At 37.8% G+C, this 27,383-nt stretch overlaps 1 protein-coding gene across 5 annotated transcripts; it reads right to left on the reverse strand.

The window, feature by feature from the left end:
- Positions 1 to 1,031: 1,031 nt before the first annotated feature.
- Positions 1,032 to 26,157, reverse strand: USP16 (ubiquitin specific peptidase 16). 5 transcript variants are annotated; one of them, XM_010956617.3, is made up of 19 exons: positions 26,004 to 26,120; positions 25,031 to 25,219; positions 22,875 to 22,976; positions 21,037 to 21,215; positions 18,230 to 18,333; positions 17,340 to 17,443; positions 16,252 to 16,439; positions 15,584 to 15,679; positions 14,856 to 14,986; positions 14,460 to 14,547; positions 13,338 to 13,416; positions 11,918 to 12,009; positions 11,473 to 11,529; positions 10,342 to 10,518; positions 7,886 to 8,546; positions 6,710 to 6,804; positions 5,682 to 5,768; positions 1,566 to 1,722; positions 1,032 to 1,458 (listed from the first exon to the last, which is right to left on the reverse strand). In XM_010956617.3, exons 3-19 carry the CDS (start codon positions 22,933 to 22,935, stop codon positions 1,334 to 1,336), a joined length of 2,481 nt encoding a protein of 826 aa, XP_010954919.1. In that variant the 5' UTR covers positions 22,936 to 22,976; positions 25,031 to 25,219; positions 26,004 to 26,120; the 3' UTR covers positions 1,032 to 1,333. The 5 variants fall into 5 exon arrangements, with proteins under 5 accessions (XP_010954919.1, XP_045373804.1, XP_010954921.1 ...); XM_010956619.3 differs by lacking the exon at positions 25,031 to 25,219 and having other exon boundaries at positions 1,259 to 1,458; positions 16,252 to 16,436; positions 26,004 to 26,157; XM_010956616.3 differs by lacking the exon at positions 25,031 to 25,219 and having other exon boundaries at positions 1,259 to 1,458; positions 26,004 to 26,157.
- Positions 26,158 to 27,383: the final 1,226 nt, after the last annotated feature.

Here is a 27,383-nt window from a genome sequence, read left to right on the forward strand (position 1 = left end):
AACCTTGTTAATGAAATTAGCTGTGGGACTTAAGGCAAGTCGTGTAAGTTAAGTCACATAAGTTATCAGGGGCTTGTTTTTGTATTTAAGTTTTTTTGGAACACAGCCATGATCATGTATTTATGTATTGTCTGTGGCTGCTTTCTGCAAGGGAATGCCCAAGCTGAATTGCTGTGACGGAGACCAAGTGGTTTGCAATGCATGCAACATTTACTGCCTATAGGAAGTCCGTCAATCCCTGGACCAGATTTTGAGTATCTTTCCCACCACTCTGAAAATCCCTAAAACCGAAGTGACTTGTTTCAATAGCATTGAATGATGTGTTGAATAGCTGACTTAAAATAGCAAAGCACAAAGATACTTGCGGTGCAAGTGAAAGTATATCTCCTGACGTATAAATTAAGCAAGTCAGTTTTTAAACGGAGTTTGAAAAAGACAAAGAACACTGTAAAAAGTTAATTTAACTTACTTTACAGAACGTGTGCTGTTATATGTGCTGGTTATATAGGGTCCCTGAATAGCACTTTGAAATTATATATATATACTTTTGGTATTTCAAAGGAATTTGGAAGCTGTCCAGGTCTTAGACAAACTCAAGGGTTAAGAGCGATACGTCAAAGAAACCCTAATGGAGAACCTTTCCAGAAGTTTAGACAGGTTTTTGTATGCCACTTGGAAACACTGGCTGGCTTGGGCAAAAAAGGAATTTATTAAGACAGCTGACAGGCTTTCCTGGCATGCTGGCATTAAGGGGATACCCATGAATGTCGTCCTTGGGTCGAGTAACAGTTGCACAGAACAAGTGCAGAATTCAGCCTACGCCCCAGCGTAGGCACAGTACGTGGCCTCAGAAGAATTACATTTATGTTTCTCCCAAATTACATACTACTGCTAAGGTCAAATATCTATGCTCAAAAATTACTTTTTAAACTAACACTTGAAAGTTTCATTAGCTAGTCAGTCTGAAACTTCTAATGTTACCTAGCAGGGTATGTCAGTACAACTTAAAATCTTCCAAGTAATAAAACAAGTTTGGGGGGTAATTCATTTTATTGATGTGTTGGAAACCACCACCCAGACATATATTAATAAGCACAGACGACTTAGTTCAGAATCCCTTCCAGAAACTGGAAGCAGGAATAAAAACCACTATGACAATACAAAACCACTTTTTTAGGTATTTCCTCTTCAGTATTTCAATAAACATGATTTCTTCTGTCATGTATTTAATTTTAAGTGAACATGATTTACAGTTAGTTTTTACTTTTTTTTTTATTATTACAGCCATTATAAAAGCCATAAACATGTTTCCAGAGAAAGCACGTTCTGAAACTTACAGTATTCTCTCATAAAACAGGAGGTAAGCCTGTGAGTTCAGTACTTTAGCTGTAGACACAGCTTGCACGTGTGTGTCGCTGATGTGAAACCACTGCCCTTTGGTTGACTCCATTTCAAAATCTGTCAAGAGGAAAAATAAAATTAAGTATAAATGGAAAGATCAAATTTATCATTTTCTGGTTTTGCTGTAAATATGCTGAATACCAGAATTTTCCAGGACCTCCTACCTTGTGGAATGTCACCATGGAGAACAAGATTGGAGAGATGACTGCTGGCCGTTCTTGCCTTGGCGTAGGCGGTATAATGCCCTGAGCGCATGGTGCCACTGTGTTCAACGACTCCGTATAAGGAATACAGTACCCTTGTGTTTTCTTCAGCAACATTCTTTAAAAATGAACAGAATTCAGAAGTTAGTTCTAGTTCCATTTATGAAGGTCCCGTCACAAGACAATTTTAAAACTACACAAAGGGTCTCTGATCTTCAAGAGTGCAGAAATCTTGAGTCTGAATTTGACTGTTTCCTCCCTTTTCTCAGCCTACTGAGTAGTGTCACACTTAACATGTTTTTACTAGAAAGTTGCCACTGTCGTTGCCCTGCTGGAAGAACCATAAACCAGAGTCCACTTGCCACAGTCACAGTTTCCTGGCCCACCTACTTAAACTGAATTTGCCAAGATTTCTTTAGGAGTCTGGGATCAGGTAATTCCAAAATACCTCAACAACTCATCCTACTTTTCAGCCCAAAATGTAAGCCTTTAACAGCAAGAGGGTAGTATTTAGGGCACACCCAAAACCACCCATTGCATTTCCAAATGCCCCTTGCAGATCTGGTGAGAAGCACATTCACCCTCTCAAGAGCCCACTCTCCATCTAGCAGAGGCTGCTTATTCTTTGAAGACCACGTGTGCCCCAGGGCTGGCCGGCAGCAGGGAGAGGGGTTCCAGCTGGGAGCCACTCGCGGACACACAGCTACTCCATTATGTTCTCTTGTAAAAAGTCTTCCTGAACAAGCCTCACTGTCCTTCAATAGTACTGTCCCTACACACTCATCTCTCACCTACACCTCCCTACTCGCTAAAGACCTTTATGTGTCATCCCAAATCCTGTCAGCGTCCTCGGGGATTTCAGTGTCCATCCATGAGCCTCACAGGATTTTCGCTGCTGTTCCATTTTAGCCAACCACAGCCAGGACTGTATTCTAGAACCAGTCATCACTCAACTCTTCAACTTCAAAAATCTTACTAATTTTCTAGTCTCAGTCCATAATTCTTTCATTCTTCCAACTCATCTCGCCTATACTAGGCAACGTAACAGGACCCTCCAATCCTTTCTCCTGGCCTGTCCAGCCTCTTTTGGCTTCATTCCCATTTAAAATCTTCAGTACTCAAAGTGTAATGCAACATCAGCATGACCAGAGCTTATCAGGCAGAATCTTAGACCCTACCCCCATCTATCGATTCTCAAGTGCCTCACATGCACATTAAAGTTGGAGAACTTAGAGCACACGTATCACTCTTACAGTCTCTTAACACCCATCAGCAGCCCTGCCACCACATCCAATTCATCAAATAACCCGACCCTGAATCCTACAGTGCACCTTCCCCAACCCAACAGCTGCTACTGCTAGGAAACAAAATTCTGTATGCAGACCAGTAAATTCAGGATTTTCTACCTCATGAGGTCCTCGATGTGACTATATAATCTTACGATGTGTCCTTAGTTAGCTGCCTTTTCCATGGATGGTCCTTCACAGCAACTGGACCAAACCTCCACCACTCTCTTGCAGCCTCTCATTAACCCCCTTTATTTTCCATAGTTGACCTCACCTCCCACTTCAGGAAAACTGAGACATAACCTACCCAACTGCAAGTTGCCCGTATCCTTTCCCTTTTGTTCAGAGATACTCCAACTTAGTGCCCTCATCCCAGCCCTCCTGGCCTCCTCCAAGGTCTTGCTCAATCAGTTCTCTCTTTTTTTCTACATCTTCATCTTCTAGATTTTCCTCTTGGCCTGGAAACCTGATTAGGTCTCCTAGTCTTAAAAAATCCTCATTAACCCACTACTTTTCCTTTTCAACAAAGGCTGTAACATACCTATCTGCTCTATCTCCATTATTCTCAATTCATTTCTCAACCTACTTAAGTTACTACACTTCCTGAAAAATTTACCGTGACCTCTATACTGTCTAATCCATAAATACTTTCTAGTCCTTTCCTCTTTATTCTGACACTGGCCACTTAGTCCTTCCCTGAAACCTGAACACAGGGTAATGGCATTTTAGGCAAAAGATGGATTCCTGATGATGGTGTATTCAGAACTAATCCAACTTTCTGTTTACAGGCATTCCTCAATTTACTGTACTTTGCTTTATTGTGCTTTGCAGATACTGAAATTTTTTTACAAATCAAAGGTTTGTGGCAACTCTGTGTTGAGCAAGTCTATTGGTGCCGTTTTTTCAACAGCATTTGCTCACTTGGTGTCTCTGTGTCACATTTAGGTAATTTTCAAAATACCTCAAACCCTCCACCAGCAAAAAGATTACAAATCACTGAAAGCCAAGATGATGGTTGGCAGTTTTTAGCAATAAAGTATTTTTTAGATTAAGATAAATACTTTTTTTGGACACAATGCTATTTCACAATTAACAGACTGCAGTATAGCACAAACACAAATTTTATATGTACTGTGAAACCAAAAAATCTGTGTGACTTGCCTTATTGCAATATTCACTTTATTATGGTCTGGAACAGAACCCAAAATATCTCTGAAGTATGTCTGTACCAGCAAAAGTGGCCCTGCCCTATGATAATAACATGAAAATAATCACAATCCATTCTAGCCACCACCTCTGAAATACCTTTCATAGAGAATTTAAAGTGGGAGGGAGGAAGGGGGACTTTCCATCATTTCAAATTTTGCACAGAAAGTTAAGACTTTATTAATACATTTATACTGAAGTATTTAAAACCTGACTACAGAACAACAATACAGCTTCTCTGATTCTCCAAATTCCTCAGCGTGGAGACTTGCTGACACCCTTGGTGGGCCTCTTACACGCAGATGCTCCCCAGAGTTCTGTCATAGCCATCTCTTCTTCTCTCTCCGTGCTCTACACAAGAGATCCTATCCTCCCAGAGTTTGAACCACCACCTACGTATTGATGTCTAAGTCCTACCTCCAGCCCCAACCTCTCTGCCCTGGCCCTCAGACATGTACATCCAAGTGCTTTCTAGACACAGCCACGTGAATATCTCAAACATGTATGAAAACGTTTCTAAAACTGAACTCATTACTCCTCTCTCCACCTCCCATCCTGCTCCTCCTCCTCTGTTTCTCCCCCAGCTCACGCAGCCCCGACTGCCCACTCAAGTCAGGCTCTGGCAATCACGCTCAACTCTCTGTGCCACCCTCAGCGCCCATTTAAAGGCCTCTGCCTCGTCTTCCAGAGGCAACAGATCATAAGTCTCATTAACTTTACCTCCTAAAATATTCCTTTAATCTCCATATCTCCAGCCCTAGTTGAAGCTGTCATCATCCATCAACCGAGTTAATTCAACAGCCTCTTAACTAACCTCCCTGCCTCTAGTCTTTTCCTCCTAAAATCCGGCCTCCATTGCCTCAGCAAGCAACCTGTGTAATACACACATCTGGCTGTGTCACCCCACTGCTTTAAATTCTTCAGGGGCTCCCCACTGCATACCTAATAAAGCCCAACTTCCTCATCAGGACAGCCTTCCAAAACCTCATTCCTATCTTGCTTCTCTGGCTTCATCTCCCGACGATTCCGAGACTTGGTACTATAAGCTCTGGAAATGCCTACAGAGCCAGCCCCCGGTGCCCACCAGGCCGCTTTACCCTGCTCTGCCTTTGCCCCTGCTGTTCCCTCTGCCTGGGAAACTCGCTGCCTCTTGATGCACCAAACTGAGTCTTACTCCTTAAGGAGCAGCTGAGGCAGGTTCTACTTCACAGGGCCTTCCCTGAACCACCAACATGCTGGGTTAAGTGCATAATCACCTCTGCTCTGTGTACACCAAGCTTAACACTCAACCACATCACACTGAGATTATCCATTAATGTATCTGCTCACCTTTAGTTTTGTGCCTCCAGTCCCAAGACGTCTGCCATGATAATGGGGGCTTAAAAAATGCTGAACTGAAATAACCACCTAATGTTCAACATGATTTGTCACAGATCTTGAAATGATAAAGGTACAAAGATCACAGACACAGTCTACTCAGTAGTTCTTATCAACTGCATACTCATGTGAGTTGCTGCTCGGGTATTTGGTAATAAGCTATGATTTCCCTTTAAAAGATTTTCCCAAAAAGACTACCTTCACCTACCTTACATTTAAGGGTACAAAAAGGAGCCAAATCTAAGATTTCTGGAAACTTTATGTGTTTGTTAACTTTGCGTAGATTAAAACCAGCCTGAAAAAAAAAAAGAAAAAAAGGATAACAGATTAAGTTTTTTTCAGGAGAAGTTGTACATGTTAAGTAAACTGCAGTCCCACTCCAGTGCCCAGGCTCTCCTAACACCCAGCCCCACTGCGATCTTCGCAGGAGACTCTGTCTCCCTGACCAGTAACTGATTGCCATTTGATCTGTTTTTGCAAAGTGCACAACACAGACACACACAAACACATTAAGACAGCTGCTCCTCTAAGAAAATTCTTAATGTTTCTGTTTCAGCCATCCAGAAAAGGCAGACCAGACCAGAGATTCTGAGTGCTTAAAACTCAACAACAGCAGAATACTTTTCTGTGAAGCATGTTCCCGGCCTCATTCTGTAACAGTTTAGTGAACTGCTGATAGAGAACCATTCAATTAGTTAAGCTCAATAACAACTACAGAAGAGAAAACGTTCTCAAGGGACTTTGGGAATCTGGAACTGAACCTGCCTGCAACTTGCACCGCTCATAGTGCAAGTCTTCCAGAAAAGATGGGAGTCACCAAAATGGTGAAAATCCAAGGTACCAACACTTTTTACCAAGGATCAGTAAAAATAAGATACTACACACAAAACAAAAATATCACTAAAACTTCCGAGTGCGAGATATAACTAGTAAACTAGTCTTTTTTTTTAACCTGAAATGAAGGTTAGAGTAAGATGTTAATATTACTAAAAAGAGCTACATGAATTCTAGTAAATCTGAGGAAGGACTGTACCTAAATTTCTTCTCCACCTTGACATACGTCTTTGTCAGTTCCTTTCTGTCTGAACAACATGTATGTTTTACTTTCCTATGTCTTTGAAGTTAGAATTAAGAAGTAATAGAAAACCAAAGAAACACAGTTATACACTGAGACAGTAACAAATAAAGCAGTTGTTACATATTTAAAACCAGTTTTAGGTAACAAACGAGGGGTACCTGCTGAAATCTCTTTAAATGAAGAGTGAGAACAGGAGGGGCAAGAGAAATTAGCATCTGCTTTTTAGCATTGGTGTACACATGTTTCCTTTCACCTATAGAAAAAAAGAAATTTTAGCAGTGTGAGAATCATTTTAGACTCCTAAAGCAGCCACACCTGCTACAAAATCACTTCAAACACCTAAAGCAAGGATCAGCTTTCTGGAAAGAATCAAATAATATTTTCAGCATTTTGGACCAAGAGGTGAAGCCAAGGATATTTTATAGGTATTTAGACATGAGAGAAAATTTTCCACAAATGCTTACTGATGGAATTCAAAATGTGATAAAAATAACTGAGTACAACTGCAGTCTACTGAATTATTTTTGGAGAGATAATTAATTGGGGTTCAAAGCTGAAATTTTTACCATAATAATCATTTTCAAATGTTTGTCTATAAAAAACATTTTTAGCTCTGGGATTACACAAAAACAAGAGGCAGGCCAAATTTAGCCTGTCAACCACACTTCATTAATGCCTGCTCTAAAGCAAACAGAACTGCTGTAAAATCAAAACAATTTACTTTTTATATTGACATGTAATAAAGAAAAGGTAGAGTTTCTAAGTGTTTCAACAATTCTAGTAAGAATCCTTAGAAATCTATGATCCTTCCATATTCCACTTACTGAAGCTCAAAAAACATAAAAAGGTGGAGGCAGGAGGGTATTACCAGGATCTTCCTGTTCTGGATTTGAGGACGATTCTAAGAAAGCACTGTCCCCTAGTACCTTGCACACTGGGCATGTCACGTCAGCACACTGATGAATTAGTGTGGCTTCCTGGGTGCAAAGCAGATAGGGCATCACAAATGCTGACAGGAAACCAAGGATACAAAGAAACAGCCACTACCTGTAGGAATCCTGCTGTGATAACATGTCAGTGGGATGATTCTGCCCACAGCGAGTGGAGTCAGAGAGCAAACTGTCCCACTGTAACTGCCGCTGGGACGCCACAGAGTACGAGCCACTTCAACAAAGTTCTCTTATTCATCCGTCTACTAAAGTATTTACCCAGAAAAGGGAACTTGTTGACAACATCCAAATCCTGATAACAATGAAAACTGCAGCACTCTACCTGGGCAGTGCAAAACGTGCCCCTGAACATTCATCTGACTTTCTGTGAAAGAATCTAAATACCTTTTATATTTGCCTTTGGTCCACTATACTGTCTCCGCGTGCACACTTCACAAAGCAGTTTATTAGCATCTCGAAGTTTCTCATTTCGGGTGAACTGATATAAACAATGTTGGATTGAACATTCATCAGTATTGAAAGCGTCCCTGTTTGCAAGAGTACAGAAAGCAGTTTCTGGGTCTTCGTTTACAACTTCATATACCTTCGTCCCAGGAGTATGACCGTCATTCAGAATCTCTATATCTATTTCATCAGGTTGAAGAGCAGCGTTCAAGTTAAGGTTCTTAAAGCCACTGGAAATGTCCACTTCTCCGTTGCTCCCTTCCCTCGGATGGGCACCATTTAAATTCCTGGTACACTCAGTGTGAGAAAATGCCAAAGCCTCCAGGGCATTATCCATGTTGACATTTTTCGTATCAGCTTCCTCTGTGGATTTTTGACTGTCAGTTACACTTTCTATCATTGTTTCATGGACATTCAAATCTTTCTGATTAACACAATATTCTTTATGTATAACTTCCTCTTGTGAGATATGGTTGGATTTAATATCCACTTCTCCCTGAAGTGACAATTCAACTGCACACTCATCTTCAGGATGGTCAATGACACAGACATCATTTAAATGAAGAACTTTCCCTTGAATTTTTTGTTGCCTTCGTTGGTTCTGTGTAAAAAGTATATAAAACATTAAAAAAAAAAAAAAAAAGAGAGCGAGGAAGAGACAAAGCGTACACATACCACCTCAGGTTCTCTTGCTCATCAATCAAAAATAATTAAGTTACTAAGGAAGAGTTCACTCTCAGCATTCTGAGCCTAGAAGTCCCTTTACTATCAGGGATCAAATAAATTATAAAGTTATTTGATTGAAAGCAGGAATAAACCATCACCAATCATCAAAAAACTGTTACACAGGGGCAAATAAAAATGTGCAAGACATGGTCTCTGAAGGGAAGTGATCCAGACAGAGCAGCAAGGCAGCTGACCCCAAGCAGGGGCGAGTGACTACATACATAACAGGAAGAGATGGATTCACATGAGTTACCATCACTGGATCAAGGTTCCAGTGAAGAGGTAAAAAAAACAAACCAAAAACTCAAGGATGTACAAGCACAGAACTGCTTTGGGCAGAAGGACGGAGGAAAACACTCGGGGAAACAAATGGCCCCCAGTTAGCCAGGAAGCAAGAAAGCCACATGCACAGAGAACAGTGGAAGCCTCCACCTGCTTAAATCATCCGGTCTGCCATTTGCTGCCTATTTCTGGGGATGCGGAGGGAGGCGGTGGTGCATTTCATCAAGATTCCTGTTACTGGAATGCCTAAAGACTCAAGGAGTTAGCATTTTGGGTTGTAACTAAAAGGAAAGTCCCTGTGAGGCTAATCTGTAAAACCAGAAGACTGAAGGGCAACATAAAGGGTCCTGGACACAAATATTTTCCGATATGCTTCAGTTAAAAATAGAGTTACATGTGAACGAAAAATGGGAAAAGGATATAAGTGAATACTTCAAAGGAAAGGAAACACAAATGGCCCTTAACATAAAAACGTGCTTAACTTCACTTACATTAAAATAAATGGAAAATAAAACTGCACTGAGATACTATCTATCAGACTGGCAGAAATCCACAAGCTTGATAACACACTGCTGTCAAGGATAAGGAGAAACAGCAAGCCTCGTATGTTGCTGGTGAGAATATAGACTGGTACAACCTTTGTGGAAGGCAATTAATGTATGAATACTACAAATATAATCCTTCTTCTTCAAATGAACCCTACAAATGATATATGTGTAGGGTTTTTCACAGCAGCACTGGCCATTAAAGCAAAAGATTACAAACACCTAAATCAACAGGAAAATGGCTAGGTGAACTATAGTACATCTATTATACTATATTTAGTAGCATGCTTGCTACTAAAATGGAATACTATACAGCTGTCAAAAAGGAATCTTTGTGTCCTGAAACGGAAAGATCTCCAAAGACCTAATCAAGTAAAACAAACAAAAAACAAGGTCCAGGAGAGTACGCATGAAAGGAGGGGAAAACAAGACTACATATTTGTATTTGATCACATTTTCCAAAAGAAACTCCAGGACACATAAGAAACAAATGAAAGTAATATCTATGTCATAAAAGGAGGGGGATTTTACTGTACACTTTTACATATATATTTTTAAGTTTTTTAATATCAGTGTATTAACAACTGAAAAAATTACTAAAAATGAACTAAAATTTTTTTTTGAAAAGTTGTCACAAGTAATGCAGGGTTAAATAAAGCATATTTTCTTCATATATATTCAAAGAAATTTCACTGCAGAGAACACTAAATGAGCTAATTCTGTAACTAGCAAATGAAACCGTTGTACGTAATACGACAGACATGTCTACTGATGTTATTCAGACTTCAAACTTAATACTTCAAAAATTAAAATTAGTAAAGTATGGTTTTCCTATTTACCTACCTTGGCTTGCTTTTTGGCTTGCTTCTTTGCTTTTTTCTGTAAGTGCTTACTTGTTCCTGAAGGAATATCATTTCTCTCCTTTATGTAACTGTCGTTATCTTTTTCTTCCTCGCTGTCTTTATCTTCATCCTCCAGTGTCTTTTTCAGATTTTTATCATTTATACTTTTCTTACCACTCTTGAAATATGGAGAGAATATGGGCCAAAAATAAAACTTTTCAACTACTATTGGTGAAGAGACTGAAATCTCTTCAATCTTTTGAAATGTTACCTAAATAGTTTTCTACTCCTATTTTATATTAGATTTATTTTTCACAATGTTTGAAAATATATCCAGGACAGAATTCATCCATCTCAAATATTAGAAAGCAATCACATGCTGAGAAAATAAGCAAACAAACAAAATAGTAAAAGAAGGCAATTTCACAAACAAGTGTAACAGGAAGAAACATAATGAGTTGCGTTAGACACATGCTGTATCATGCTGTAATTCTGTTTCTAAACACTAGAAAGCTGTGTAAGTGATAAGCTGAATTTCTGTTGATATGTGAATTTCATGTCCCACTACAGGTATTCCTTTTATTCTTTTATTTCTTTTAATGTCAATGACAGTTTTAAAGAAAGAAAAAGCAGGGTAAGTTAGGTAAGGCTTTAATCAAGTTTAATCAAGTTTAACAGTGATTTAAAGGGACCCCCAATTCATATGAAGTTGAAAAATGATTTATCTAATATTCATAATATGTTCTCTTTTTTCCTACTATGACTTGATTGGAACTAAATTAATATGGCTTAAAACTGAGATACTCTGTTAACATTTATGAACTTAAGACTGTAAGGGATTTGTGGTTAGTCTTAAATAATGAAAATAAATAGTAACTTATAATATGAAGAAAATTCTTCCCTATATGTAATCAAAGTATTATATATAAATAATCCTAGACACACTCTTTAAAAAAAAAAGTATCCCATTCTTTATTCAAATCTTTCAAATTCTTCTACCTCAAATACATTAAGAAAAATTTTCAATGCATGGGCTAGTAACACACAAACTTGGAAAAGGTGACAAACCCTCCTCCATAAAATCTAACACAGGAAAGAAAAAAATCTACTTAAATAACATAAGTAGTCTTACCTGATCATCTAAAACTGGCAGAGACAAATCAAGGAAAGATTCATGAACCAAGGAGACCTTAACCAACCAAAAAAAAAAAAAAAAAAGTAAAAGGAAGGAAAAGATTCAGTTTAAACATTATGTACTAAGATCATGGGGCAAGGGGGAGGGGAGGACACTTTCTTAAGCCTTTATTTTAATAATTTAATGTCTTATTTTAATAAAAGCTTAAGAAAGTGCAATGAAAAATTACAGTGTTGAGGACTTTGGGTTAGGGGAAATAAAGTGTTAAACTAACTTCTTCCTGATATAAGGAGCACTCATAGGTCCAAGAGAAAACTGTGCCTACTTGGACAGTTCAAAAGAGAATATCTTATGAAACCAGGCATTTCTGTTTTTAAGAGGAACAAATGATAAACTGTACTAATATTAATGAACAAATCCAGTCTGTTTTACATCTACTTACAGTTCTGCACTCATCGCACATGATCGTACTAGTTAGTTCACCACCAAATATTCGGTCCACAAAACTTGGTACTGATTTTTTCTTTTCATAATCTATAAGGAGAAAAGAAGTATATCAATTACTCTTATATAATTAATAAGTGAAAATTATTCACTTATGTATCTAACCCTAAAATTTTATTTTTAATTTCCTATGCCATTGACTTATTTGTCTCTATTCATAATTAGTGTAATTTCATTTTTATGCTGCTCTATTGCTCTGTTTCAGAAGCATATACTCTATTTCTGAGCATAACACAATTTAACACAATCATATATTATTAAAAAGAAAAAAGTTCTTATCTAATCTCTAGTCAGTAAGTATATCAGCACCTCAATGAGTAAGATGAGCGGACTGGGCTAGGCTGGACGATACTCTAGCTCACTTCCAGCTCTAACATTCTAACACTGGCAGCAAACTGGGGAGTAACTTGCTTTGTGAACTCTTAAGACTGAACTCCATTTAAAATCAAAACAAAAACAAAAACAAAAACCAAAACCAAAACAAAAACCAGAACAGCCCTCAGGAAAATGTTTCAGACAAAATCCTTTTATTTTCCTATGTTCCTGGAAATAACCTTGATATGTTTAGTTTAAGATGACATAATTGTACTACCTAGTCACCCACTTTTCTAAATACATGAAATCCGTAAGCTTTATTCAAATGACAGGTGTCCATTTATGAGGAACACATTTTATAACAGACAGTGCGAGCAGGCATGATTCTCTCTGCTGATGGCCAGGCCAGCCCCAAGGGCAACAAGGAGGCAAAGAGTTGCTATGTGTTGATTCTAAACTGTGCATTACAGCACAGTAGTCACTAGTCACTGTGGCCATTTAAATTTAAATTAATAAAAATTAGATGGAAATAAAAATTTAGCTCCTCAGTTGCACCAGTCACATTTCAAGGGCTTGTAGCCACATGTGGCTCCTGTATTGTACAGCAGAGATATGGAAGCAGTCCATCATCACAGAAAGTCCTACTGGATAGATCTTCAGACTTTCCTAAATCTTTAAATGCCTCGTAACAATAAAGTTGGCTCCATGATTAATAAACCAACTGAAGACTCACAAAGACAGGTGTAATTCCCATACTACTGCTAATTATAAAGTCTTAAGCTTTCGAAAAATAAATTGTGATGCTATCTTAGTGCTATCTTTACTATTTTCACCATAATACTACATAAAAAAGAATATACCAACAGCTAAATTTTTCCTAAAGTATTCATCTTTGGAGTACTGAATAATTTTTTAAAATCAATAGAGATAAAGAGATACTGTATGTTAATAACTGTGGATTCGAAATACATCTGCCAGCAATCTTGTCCAAAAGAACAGAGGAATTCAACTATAGTGTTTTAGTTCAAAAAGTCAGACATTACCTTTAACTTTATTTTTTAGTTCTTCATCCAATTTTTCAGTAGAATTACCAAATGCTTTAAGAATTCCTTTACTCACTCTCTAAAAGTAATAAAATGGATATATATACTATTAAATTTTGAATTTTATAGTTAATTTCCTTAGAAAATATCAAGTCAAGAAAGTGATCAAGAATTAGCTCTCCAAAATTACTCAATAAAAATTAATATTTCTAAAAATCACATTTTCAAAATTAACCAAGGAGCTAAAAAGAATTATACCTATAAAACAATCACTAACCCCTGAACAAAGTCACCGTCCCATCATTTCAAGATTTTTACCTACTCAAACCAAAGCTTTTCAGAGCATGCCCAGCTCCTCTGGAAAGACCACTGAAATGTCACATCCTAGAAGCAGAGTGGTTAAACGAGAGCTACTGAGACAGGTGCTCAAAGCCAGCTCCATCAGTCCTGGGAGTCTCTGAACCAGGTACTGAACCTCTACACCCTAACTTCAGAATCTATGGAGTGAGAAAATGGTAACAGTATCTACTCCTTAGAAAGGGTGTGAGGACTGAGTAAGATAATTCATACTGAGGACAGTGCTTGACATAAAATCAGAACAAAATAAATCATTATCACTATGTTATTACTGTTATTAATTATATATCCACATCCTCAAAAAATTACTTTACATCCTGGCAATTAACAAAAATTTTAAAATGCAACAAATATTCCCTGAGTCTTAGGAAATAAAAATACTTCCTAGCATCAAAAAGCAGTGCTAAATCACACTCAGAATATGAGGAGAGGTGCACTGCAACTGGGAATCGCTCTGGGAGAAACAGTTCCAGTACTTCGTAGCTCCCCTGGTATAGGCCAGTACAAAGAACCTTAAAGAACAGTAGCGCTGTAAACATCAAGCAAAGCAGAGCACCGTGAAAAGGAGCATCATTTGTAATTCCCTTCATTCATTCTAAATTAAAATATACTGGCTGAAAAGGCTGATGTAGGAAAAAAAAATATTTTTTAATACATTAGCCTCAAACAACTAGTTTTCATTGCTTTAATAACCCTTAAGACATCAAATGACAGACAAGTTAATGAAAATTAGATTATAAAATATACTGGTCAAAATATGCTAACCTGATGTTCTTCTGCTCTCATTCCATCCAGTAAATAGCGAAGCAGCTCCTGGCTGTCTTGCTGCTGATAGCCTTTAAATCGCACAGCTCTACAGGGAAAAGGAAAAATGAAAAAGAAAAAATATGGTGAGTCTACTAAAATATGAAACTATTTTTTTTAATAAAATCTTAGGATCATATCCCAAATCTCGGAGTGTTCTAGTTTCTCAGAATTTCTGTTTAGTCCAACAACACCCTTGGCAGATTCAATTCTCACATAAAGTACATATTTTTTAAATCCAAATGAAATAAACTATGTTTTACTGTATCTGATGAACTGACTCTAGTATTAATTTTTTCATACTGTTGCTCAGCATCTTACTGATGCACTGAAAGCACAATCAAAGTGGATACTCACTTTTTACAGACCTGAGAAAAGAGTTCTTTAGGTGTCACGATTCCCTTTTTGGTCTCTTGCATCTCATTAAGAAACTGGCTCATGGCTAAAGTAAGAGGGCCTGGAGGCTCAAGGTTTATTTCTAAGGGTTCCTGAATATGGGAATAAAAATTACTTTCTTCAGTCAAATTTTGGAATCATTTATCAAAATGTAACAGTCAACCAATATTGCCACCGTTCCTGACAGAGCTGTCCCAATTAGGAGTTCAGAATGTACATCAGATGATGGGAGAGTTTCTGATCATAGACTATTTGATAAAGAATTCAGTTCTACTGTTTTAGTTTTAGATCAGCAGGAACTTATTACCTAAGAACTGAAAGAGCCAAAGCAAAATGTAAATAGTAAAAATGGTTAAGGTAAAATTCACTTGGCTACACAGCATTTAAGTCACTTTAGAAGATGTTAGAAATAATAAGATATGCCTAGTGCTTCACAAATACCAACAGCATTCCCAAGAAGGAAGCCAAACACTTGAGCACAGCAGAACACGGCACACACAGAGCACATAAATGTAAAGGCCCCTTATAATTCCTTCTAGCCTGATATCTTTAACTTGGTAGCCTAAAACAAAGTAAAACAAAACAAACAAAAAAGGTGAACATGAGCACCAATTCTCAAAATAATTTAAAATGTGGATATTCAGAGAGATAAAGTACTGATTATAAAAAAAAAACTTTAAAGTACATACTGTTAGTGCCAAATCAGGTGGTTCAATTTTTACAATTGTTCCAGACATTTTTACTTCTTTTAGCAGTTCTCGAAGCACTGGTGTTTGTGACAAATTCTGGAATGTAGGATGGAAAAGAAAGGGGGAATTATTTAAAGGCAAATCAATTCATCTATAGTTCTCAAGTGTCTATTCTACCAAAACAGAAAATCTCTCTCAGCACTGCAACTTTTATTATATCTGTCTTGGGAAACAAAAAGTAATGATGTGCTTTTCTCCCCACTCTATTTGGCTCATGAATACTTCAGTTCTGAGCTTATTCGTCACATCAGAAGGGCGTTCTCCCAACCACCCAATATGAAGCTGCTGTCCCACCACCACCACCACTTATCACCACTTGTAACAAGGTATTTGTTTCTGGACTCCATTCTCCTGTGTTCCCGCCACACAAGGGAAAGTTCTATGAGGGCAGAGGCCATGTTTGTTTTGAGCTCTACTGCACCCCAGTGCTCAGCAGTGTTTTACTGTCATGTAAACATTCCCTTGAGTTTTCTTTAAAGACATAGAAGTAAATCACTTTGGGGATGGGGGGAACTCAATACTTTAAGTAACAAACATGCAAAAGTACATAATAATACAAGAAATACACTCGATTTTTTTTTAAAGGGGGAAAAAATTAACACTGGCACCTGCATAACTGCATTGAAGAAACATGTATTTCCCAAATTACTGAGTCCTTTCACAGTTATTTGGGAAGTAGAATTCATGGAAGGATTTTCTTTAGCCATGTTTTCCTTTTTTTCTCTTTCTTGCTCATTTTTACTCTCCTTTTCTAGTTTTTTATTTTCAAGTTCAATGTTACCATTATCTTTTGCTGCTTTTTAAAAAAAGAAGAAAAAGGAAAGATTTGTAAAAATGTGTAACAAAGCCATGCCAAATGTAAAGTTATACCTGGGACTAGAATTTGTGAATTTCACCTAATATCATTATTTGCCACCTGTCTGATTTTAAGTGTTTTCTTATAAATAGAAGTAAATTACTGTCGAGAGAAAAATCAATAAACAAAGAATATTCAGAACTGATGTAAGCATTACTTTGATGAATGAAACCAAACAGTATATGTTTCAGTATAAATCCCTTTCTTATAAAAGTTTTTTTTTAACAAATGAGCATATCTTACCCTGTGAAATCAGAGTACAAAGCAATCAAATAAAGAATGTGGACATGAAATGAATTTCTAAATGAGGTGTGAGAGTCAAAAACCCATCCTGAAGTTAGTAACAAACAATTCTGGCTCTGTAAACAATACCTCTGTGACTGTAAAAATCTAAACAAGTTCTCAAACCAGATGATGAAAACCAACCCCATTAATTTAATTACGTATGAAAAATACTCTGAGAAGTATCTGGCCTTCTGAAGGCAGTACAAGCACTTTACATCATCCAAACAAATGTAACCAAGTAAACTCATTATAAGCAGGTCTCCCTTCAGCTCCTGTGCCAGGGTATGGGACCAGGACATTACTACCCTCTACTTAGTCCAGACTTTTCATCACCTTTGACTGTATTATTTCTCAGATTCCCTTCTAATTCTAACTCCTTATAATTATCTATATTCTCACTGTTTTACTTTCCTAACCAAAAATACTTTTCATAGTTTGAAATCAACCATAAGTAACATTATTCAGCTATATATAATGCTATCATATACCAATCTAAACATCAGTGGATTACACAAATCAACATTATAGTATATACTAAGAAACAAATGATTTTACCTGATTTTGGAGCTGTAATACTGGCTTGTTTTCTAACATAATCAACCACCTGACCCAACCGGTTTGAATTACAATACTGGACCTCATCATCACATATGTAACACCTGTGACCCAAAAGATCCCAGAGAAGAAAAGTGACAAACTGACAACCACAAAAGGGGACAAATTTTAATTCATGGAACCCAAAGTGTGTAACTCTTAAATTATTCTACTAGAGAAACTGAAAATAAAAAGTTTATGTTTTCTTGAAGAAGACTATATCCACATTAATTCTGGTTTACCATTAAATAAGGTTAGCCCAAATTATGGCTAAGCATATATGGCTACATATAAATACTGTGGAAAAACTCCAAACAGCTACTGAAACAGCTATTTATAACATTAAAGTCAAAGGTTTTTCTAGACGTATTTCAAAATACGGAGCTATATCATCGTAATTAACAAATGATGTTCAGCGAACAGTGCTGTGTAAATGGTTTTTAAAGATGTAAAATTTTATTTTAACGTTAAGAAACAGGAAACATACATATGAATCTGATATTTATTTTCATGCAAATCCACTGCGAAAATTTTCTATATTCTGTTTATCTAGAATTTAAGCTTGGTGTTCTAATGTTAAAACTAAAAACAATCTACCAAATGCTTTGTAATATCACAAACAAGAAAAAAGATGAAAATTCCTAAGTCTTCCATGAGCTACAACTTTTGTGTCTGTACAACACTCAGCAAAAGCTTCTCATAACATCACACTCTCTAGTCTTCTGAAAATGATCATATTTAAACAAATACTACAAAAATTTTAACTTCTTTGCTCCTTAAGCATTTCAAACACCTCCATTCTCCAATATTTCAAATAACTTCCAGTAAATGGCACAGGAGTTAAAACTCACCATACACTCCAGTTGTCCAAACTAAGAACCAGACAATGGGGTTCAGATCTTGGCGTCATATAATGCTTCAAGGCATGCTGCTCCTGAGAATTTCTGCCGCAGCCCTAGAGAATCATAATCATAAACCTCAAAGCCACAAAAATTCACCAGAAGAGAATTCATAATCTATAATGAACAAGTGGCTCAAGATATTCTGCCATTCTTAGAATTTTGAAAATAAAATTTTAGACTCTAGAGAGCCCAGATTTTGTTAAAACTTAGATATGAATAGGCAACAGAGGATACCTAAGGAAGAAAGTATTTGGAAAATCATGCACTAAAAGTATTCTTCCTCTCCACCGTGTCCTTTCAAGTCCCAACTAGACCATGCGAATGCAGTCATTCACTAGGGCTAGTTTGGACTCCTTAACATCTTCCTAAGTATTTTGCCACTGATCAAATCCCACCCAGTCTTCAAGACCTTGTTCCAAGGCCACTTCCTCTCAGAAGCCTATGCTTATCCTCCCAGATGAGAAAACACTGTATCCTTCCTGTAAACAAACTTCTACAGAACATGATGTAAACTCCTGGTGGCATTCCTTATTTTCTACCTGATAGTAAGCTGTTAATGCTGATATCCTCTCTCCCCTGGACTGTAATCCTGAAGGCATGAAAAATAGAATTAATCTATTACCAAAAAATCTAGCAAATTGAAGGAGGTCAATAAGCATTAACTGAATGAGTAAATGGGAGATCTTCACCTACAAAATGCATAGGCATATTCGAAAAAAAACATGACCAGACTGTCTGCCTCCAGCTGATTAAATCACTGCTAAGAAATATATCTTCACTGTGTATCTATCTGAACCAGGCCACCAACTCCCTTGGGTGACTGACACTACAATAAGTGGTCCTGTTTCAACTGTAACTACTAAACATAGATCAATGGCTGTTAATCATTTAACTATGATATCAAAACTACTGATTTAATTTATCCTACTCAACATTTTAATTCTGAAATAAATGAGTTTAAATTTCATGTTCACTTTAAAAATTATAACATCATTTGAAACTTAAAAATGAGATGAGTTATCTTAAGACAACAGTTGAGAATCCCTTGCTAACAGTACAAAACAAAACTCTACTGGGCCAAAAGTTAACAGTGAATATTGACACCATCTTACCCTTAAGAATTAAAAAGCTAGCAAAATAAATAAAATTTGTAATAGGAAATGTACTGTGGAAAATCTGAAATAGCAAAATATACTCATGCCCACCATATATATTTTTTAACAGATTCAATGAAACTTTTCAAATACAAATAAACAATAAATATGTTCTTTGCTAACATATAAATTTTTTAACTGTCTGACCACAATGACATATCACTTGTTGGGATGGTTAAAATAAAAAATTATGACAATACTAAATGCTGACAAGGATGCAGAGAAAGTGTATCACTCACACACTACTGTTAGGAATATAAAATCGTACAGCCACTCTGGAAAAGTTTGGGAGTTTCTTAAAAACTAAACATTTAATTATCACATTACCCAGCAACTGCATTCTTGGACATTTTCCCCAGAGAAATGAAATCTTAAGTTCACACAAAAACATGTATACAAATGTTCATAGCAGCTTTATTCATAATCGCCAAAAAATGGGATAAACCCAGATGTTCTTCAACAGGTGAACAGTTGAACTGTGGTACACCTAAACCATGGAATACTACTCAGCAATCAAAAAGAACAAACTACTAATACGCATGACTTGGATGAACCTTCAGGTGATTATGCTAAGTGAAAAAAGCCAATCTCAAAATGTTGTATACAGCATGACTCCATTTACATAACATTTTTGAAATGACAAAATTTTAGAACTAGAAAACAGATTAGTGGTTGCAAGGGGATAGGGGGAGGAATGGCAGTAGAGAAGTGGGCATGACTGTAAAAAGGCAACACAAGGGATCCATGTGATGCTGGAACTACTCAGTATCCTGATTGAGGTGGTGGACAGACAAATCTACAAAGGCAACAAACTGAGCAGAACTTAACATACACATACGCACATGCACAACACACATATCCCCACACACTAATGAAGAGAAGTAAAACTGGGGAGCTCTGATTAAGACTGATGAATTGTAACAATGTTAATATCCTGGCTGTTGATATCCTATATTAAACTATAGTTTTATAAAACGTTACCACTGCCTAACAGCCCAGTTTCTGAGCATATAAACTTAACTTAACCACCACTAAGGTTGACAAAGAGGCCCTGACCTTTAGCACCATGGCAATACCTGTGAACTGTTCTGTAACCCAGATACCACTCCACCCCACCCCCCTAAGGTATTCATTTCTCCAGCTGCCAGGAATGTGGCCCAGTGACAGCTCACAGCGAGGTCTGTCCATCCCCAGGAATTATCCTCAGTGGAAGGAAGCTGCCTTGCCCAAGATTACTCCTCCCCAGGAAGATCCCACAACCAATGACTGGTCTACGCACAGGTGCAAAGGCCGGGCCCCTTGCCTCAATTCAAGATGTCTCTGAAGGTCAGAGTTCACTGAGGGATCAGCTGAGGCCTCACAGCACTGCCTCTTTGCTCTCCCTCTGTCTAAGCCTGCTTCCCACACTGTTTTCCTGGTGTGGTACTGAGAACACTCCCCAGTAAAGCATCCACACACAGATCTCAGTCTCAGAATCTGCTCCCCAGGAAACAGGACCTATGCTGACATTCTGGTCACCCATACTGTTCTTTTAGGTAGTGTCTTCTAAAATAAGTTCAAGGAGTTTAATAAACTCCCGTATCAATAAAAATCTATGCATACCTGATGGCCACATTTAAGACACAGCCAAACTGAAGGATTTTCTTCCGGTTCTTCTTCAGATCTATCTTTTATTTTATTGTCCGTCTTACAGTCTTGGCAAATATTCCATTCCACATTCACTAAAGCCTTTTTCAAATTACCTTGTTCCAATCCTTTTCTGATGTGTCTGCATATAGGTTCTATCAAAACAAATAATAAAGGAATATATGAGGTAAAATATGAACTCCTTCAGTTCATTTCAAAACTTACACTTGATTTGAACTTCAAAAATAAATTTATTCTATAAACAAATTGTTAGGTAATCTGAAAACTTACAAATTTTTGATATTTGATTATGAGACTATGTGAGAAAGAGATTTTATATAAATTTGAAAGTTTGTTTTTTTGAAGTCCTAGGTACAGCCACCACCACCCCAAATTCACTTCAATCTATTTCCCAGATCTATTATTCTCTTTATTGTAAAAGGTTTGCAGAGAAGGTCCGTCATCCAGTCAGCAATACAACTACTGCAGGCCCGGCACTGTGGCACATGCCAGTGAACCTAAAAGTGATTGACTCACAGCTCTTCCTTTGAGCAGCTCACATTCTGGCAGGAGAGGCAAATAAAGAAAAAAATGTACAAGAATCTCTAAAATGTGCTATAGCAGCCTCAGGAGAGAAGGCTAAAGTCAACGCAAGTTTCACAGGGGAGGTAATGTCTATACAGTCTTGGAAGGTATAAACAGATAGAAAAACCTCTCACATCGATTAAGCACTAACACTGTGCTATATGTTTGCATACATTATCTCATTTAAACCACACAACCACCCTAGAAGGAAGATGCTACCATCCTAATGACAGATGAGAAAACACAGATTTAGTGCCCAAGGTCACATAACTACTGAGAAGCTATGCCAGAATCTGGACTCAAGTCTTTTGATGTCAAAGCTCACACTTTAAACTATGACTTCATAGTATAAAGAACAATCTGAAAAGGCCACATCCCATGAACAAAGGGATGGAGGTGTAAAATGTAAAAGTGCCTACTGTCTGCTCAGAACGGCAGTCACACATGTAAAAATCAGCAGCTTGACCTGAGACTGAAAACCCCATTGGGGCCAGGTCAATAATGGGTTTTGCAAGCCACTCGAAAGGGCTTCAGTTCTTTCAGGTCCCCAGGAGGTTTAGAAATTCATCAAGGAGCACAATTAGCTTTATATCCAATGAACTCGAATATAAATGCAGATGAGATCATGTGAAAAACTACTAAATCCTAGTAAGTAGTCCAAAAAACACAGACTGAAGAAAGAAAATACTGTTTCAACTAGCAAAATCAACAAAGATTTTTACAAATGATACTGACATATGTTGATAAAGGTTTAGAGAAATGGGCACTTTGTTATGCTGCTAAGAGCCCTGTAAATTAGTAAAACATTTCTGAAGGGCAATTTGCTTGATAGATCCAAAAAAGCCTTGAAAATATTTATATCATTTAATTCAGCAATTCTAATTCTAAGATCTCTACCAAAAAGATAACTGAACGTGCACAGAGTTGTAGCTACAAAAATGTTTACCATCACTCCATTCATGACACTGAAAAGTTAAAAATCACCTAAGTTTTTAATAGTAGGGGATTACCTAAATAAATCATGAAATATGCACCGATGGTCTTTTACATCAATGGAATAAATATCATGCTGTTAAAAATGTTATAAAAACTATTAAATGACATAGCAATACAAACATTTAAAATGCAAATTACAGAACAATAATGTACACTTTGATCCCATTTTTACATATTAAAGTATATGCCCATTTAGGGATACAAACATGAAAGATTTAATTGGTGAAATATACCTAAAGATTCAGAAGAATCATCAATTGGAACAGTTTTTCCCTTTGTCCGTTTCTTTCCCATGTTGGCACTTTATGGATTACTTACTGACACAAAATAACAATCTAGAAAACAAGATAAAGTTAGCTTGACAAAAAAAAAGTATGTTTTACAGTTCTGTAGGAGAAAGTAATATAACTAATCACATATACTCTGTGGGTCTATCGTACTTTATAAATTATAAAGACCATTTACATGTATCATCTATTTTCAATGAGAACTCAGAAGTGGATAGGAGAGTATTACTTTTGTTTTTCATCGCTTAGAAAGCTGATTCTTAGTAAGCTTAAGAGGTTTCAATAAACGTATAGGTCAGGAAAGAACCTACGTCTTCTCATACAGATCTCAAGTCTCAGTACTTTACACTAAGGGATTCAACTTCTCACTACACAGATGTGGAATGGTGGTGGCACTTTGAAAGTTAAGATAATTTCCCTTTCTTCTAGCTATCTTTCCTAGCTCTTGCAGGCAATGCAATTAGACTGATAATTTCTCAAAGAAAACTTAAAATAAGTCTGAAAACAATCTCCCAGAGGGAGTAAGAAAATTTACAAAATAATTTCAAAGCCAAATATTAAAAGTGATTCACTGCTCTGCATTTTCCACACCAGGATTTCCTAAGGATATTAGCTGAAAACTGATTATATCTGCATTCTCATCCATTTACATTATTACATTTGCCTAAATCAGTTTAGAAGACTATGACAAATCTAGCTGCCTACCAAATCTTCATCTCTTTAGTCAACAATTCAATATTAGAAAACATGAAAAATACTGAAGTACATACAGATCTACCTAACTTTAATAATGATTTTGTAAGTTCTATTTTACATACATTAGAATAACTTAGTGTCAGAATCATTTAAATGAGTATAATAATTATTTTACCTGAGATGCTTATTAAAATTCTGATTGCATAAGTGGAAAGTAGGATCTGGGACATGTTTTTTAAACACTTCCCAATTAACTGTGATCCTGCCCTGGCTTAGAGTCTTAGAACTATTCCTCCTTTAGCTCCTACTGGGTTAATGTAATTAGAGGTAATTCCAAAAGGTTGGTATGAAAAATGAGTGCCAAAGCAAATAACTGATGACCTTTCCAAAGATAATATAAAATGTAACAAGTTTCCACATTTATAAAATAAATGAATGAACTTCTAACAAAATAACAGAACTATATGGGCATATATAAAGTGAGGGTATATTTTATGTACTTTTCTCACCCTAAAATAATATTTAACATAACTTACCTTATCTAGAATTGCAGATTTTAGGGGAAAAGAACTACACCCAAGTTCTTGCCTCCATCCAACTCCCTCTAATCTGTGCTGCATTCCAATACCAGACATGCCTTCCAATAACGCCATTTTCATCACATCACTCTCTTGATTCAAAGGATTTAACTGTTTATCAGCCCACCCTCCTGTGCTGTGCACTCATGGTCCCTTAGAAATTATCCCCAGTGCTCTAGTAATCCTGACTTTCATTACTTCTCAACAAAGAACCACTAAAGTTTAAGTAATTATATGATCCTTCCGGTCTTCAAAGCCCTTTCAAAACATTACCCCATCTGATTTTCACAAAACCCTTTAACTGGAGTATTTTGCTCAAGAAGGAAACTCAGAAACAAAATGATGAAAGATCACATGGTGGCAGAGGTGAAACTAAAACGCAGATCTTTCGGTTACAAGACAGAATCAAGCCAGTCTCTTCGGTATCCTCTACTCCGAAACATCTTGCCTTCCTCACCTCTGTGCCTTTGATCTCTAGCTGGGAGTTCTCTCTTTCCATCTATCCAAAACTTCCCAATCCTCCAAGATTTTCATTTCAATGGAGCCTCGGACAACCATTCTACTCTAAATGAACCTCTCAACTGAACTTTCCCAGCGTTTGTAGTGTACACTATTCTTGCACCCTAATCAGATAGATTAACGGACTGCTTTTTAACTTTTTAACCTGGATACATGTTATTTCTCTATCTAGACTAGAATCTAAAGTTCTAGAAGAAAGAAATGGTTTTAGGCATTACATCTGAATTGCCTACAGCATCTAGCATAATGTTAGTATATAGGAGACCAAGAAATAAATAGTTGCATTGAAATAGAAAAAGAGAATAGTACCTGAAGCATAAAGGATGATTACAAGGTGCAAAGGTAGGTACATAAGAATGAAGCACACAAGTTCCGGTGAAAAAGAAAAGGGTTAATAATGAAGAAATCTGCAGTAGTGAAGACAGCACTAGCAAATCTGGTTTGAGGACTGCAGCAGCCCAGACTCCAAAGGAAAACTTGAAAGACGAACTGTAATTGCTGCAGGCAGAGGACAGCAGGGGAGGGGGTTGCTTCAATGATGTGCAAAAAGCTCCAATAAATTTTTGACAACTATAAAGGACATCTAATGAGTCGTGATAAGAGAGTACTGTGAGGACCATCAGCTATAAAACATCAACAAATCTACTGAATTTTTCAGGAGACTCCAGATGAACATTACCTTATTAACCAAATTACTCTTTATAGGACTCCACACAAAATTTAAATCAAAGCTGGTCTTGCCGGCTCTCAAATTAACCCAGTTCTCTTCCCTCTCTGCCCTCCTAGTTTTCCCATGACTGTTGGGTTCCATTAAAAATGCAAGCGTTTGTGAAACACTGTCAGCAGGACTTAAACACGGCTTTCAAGTTTTGAATAGAGCTGTCCTACCCTAGGAGCACTGAATTGGTTAGGTGACACATTGTGCGTGTCGTACCAACCACCACACGGGGGCGGCAGCAAATCCAGCCCCCACCCGTATGGTGCTCCTGGCCGCGTGGCGCCCGCCACACCTCTCCTTCGCTTCCAACTGCTCCGCACCCACGGGGGAACCTCGGGGTCCACGGGGTCGAGAAGGGCTCCAGCACCGGCAACTCATTGGCCAGCTCCTGGAACTGACAGGACACGAAGCCAATGAGAACGCGGTACAGGGCCGAGGCCCGGTAACGTGCTTAAGGAAGAGGGGCCCTCGAGAAGAAAACAAGGTTGGGGCAGGAATTTCGGGCTCCCGGTGAGCAGGAAGTCATGAGGGTGGTGACTGCGAGGCAGTGAGAGCAGAACTCACCCACGGCAACAGCGCCCATAACTGCATCCCCTAATGGGCCTTTGGGCTGGGCAGCCAGCTCCGTCTTCTTCCCAGTGACGAATAGAGAGCGACAGAGCCAAAGCCAGCGTGACCCCTAGAAAGCAACAACTTCCGGTATGCGGCATTGTGGGAAGAGGCTTTGGCCCTAGGGTCCGGAGGCACTAACGCTAGTTAATTGGCGCCTGCGCGTGGCTCACGCCGGAAGTCTAGATGCGACAGCACCCGGAAGTCTGCCGGCATTGAGTTTTCTTTGCTCTTGTGTCATTAGGGGGTTATTTAAATGCTTCTACTGTATGAGTGCCTGGTGGTTTGGAGTGTCCTGGTTGATTACCTTACTCAAACACATCACATGTGAAGCCTGAATAAGGGGGGGGGGCATTTAAATTTCACGCAGATTCCCTAGTTCTGGCCTATCGACTTATAAAGTTGAGTATGTAAATTGTCTTAAACTAACCGTGCGGTCAGAGGGTAAAATTGACAAATATTTACAGTTTACTTGTTCAAAATACGTGAGTCCCAAGCCCTCTGAAGTGTATTAAATAAACGTAGGCCTTCTCAACCTGGAGTTTAGTCTCATGCAGAAGACAAAATAATCGTTAGGAAAAAAAAAGATGGAGGTGCCAATAGAAAAGGCAAGGGGTATAAACAAGTAATTGACAATAAAAGAACATGATATGAAGAAACGTTCATCCTTATTAGTAATCATGTAAAAGGAGGTTAAGAAAGTGGCATCTTAACCTGTTAAACTGGCCATGTTATGGAAACGACAGGCCAGCCAAGAAACAAGCACCACTCTGAGGGATGGAGTACTCAGATTTATTACACCAGCAGGCTCAGAGATGCTTCTGCTCCGAAGCTCTGAGCACCTCCAAAACGTGTGCATGAGGTTTTATAGGGTTAATTACAAGGTTGGGGTATTCAGCCAATAGGCATGGAACAGCTTTAGCAGCGTGTTTATCACAAAAGTAGAGGCAGGGAGGCAGAAAACCAACATTTCAAGGCCAGATGTGTTTCTCTGAAAATCCAGCTGGCTAGCCAAAACAAAACAAAACAAAACAAAAACAAACAAACAAACAAAAAACATGAGCAGGGAATCAGCAAACCGACACTTATTAACTTAGATTTATGAGTTAGCCCAGCAGAACTCAGATCAGTAATCCGACACTTGTTACACTTAGATTTACGAGTTAGCCCAGCCCAGCTCTTCCTTCACAGCCAGAATAACAATGGTGAAATGGAGGGGGATGGGTAGACTGGTTCTCCTGCATTTTACTTCTGATATTTTTTAAGCTCACTCAGCCCACAGGCATTTTTCTTCCTACTCTAAAACAGAGCCTTAGGACCATTTCACCACCTGCT

The sequence above is a fragment of the Camelus bactrianus genome, chromosome 1 (genome assembly GCF_048773025.1).
Source record: "Camelus bactrianus isolate YW-2024 breed Bactrian camel chromosome 1, ASM4877302v1, whole genome shotgun sequence".
NCBI classification, from domain to species: Eukaryota; Metazoa; Chordata; class Mammalia; order Artiodactyla; family Camelidae; genus Camelus; species Camelus bactrianus.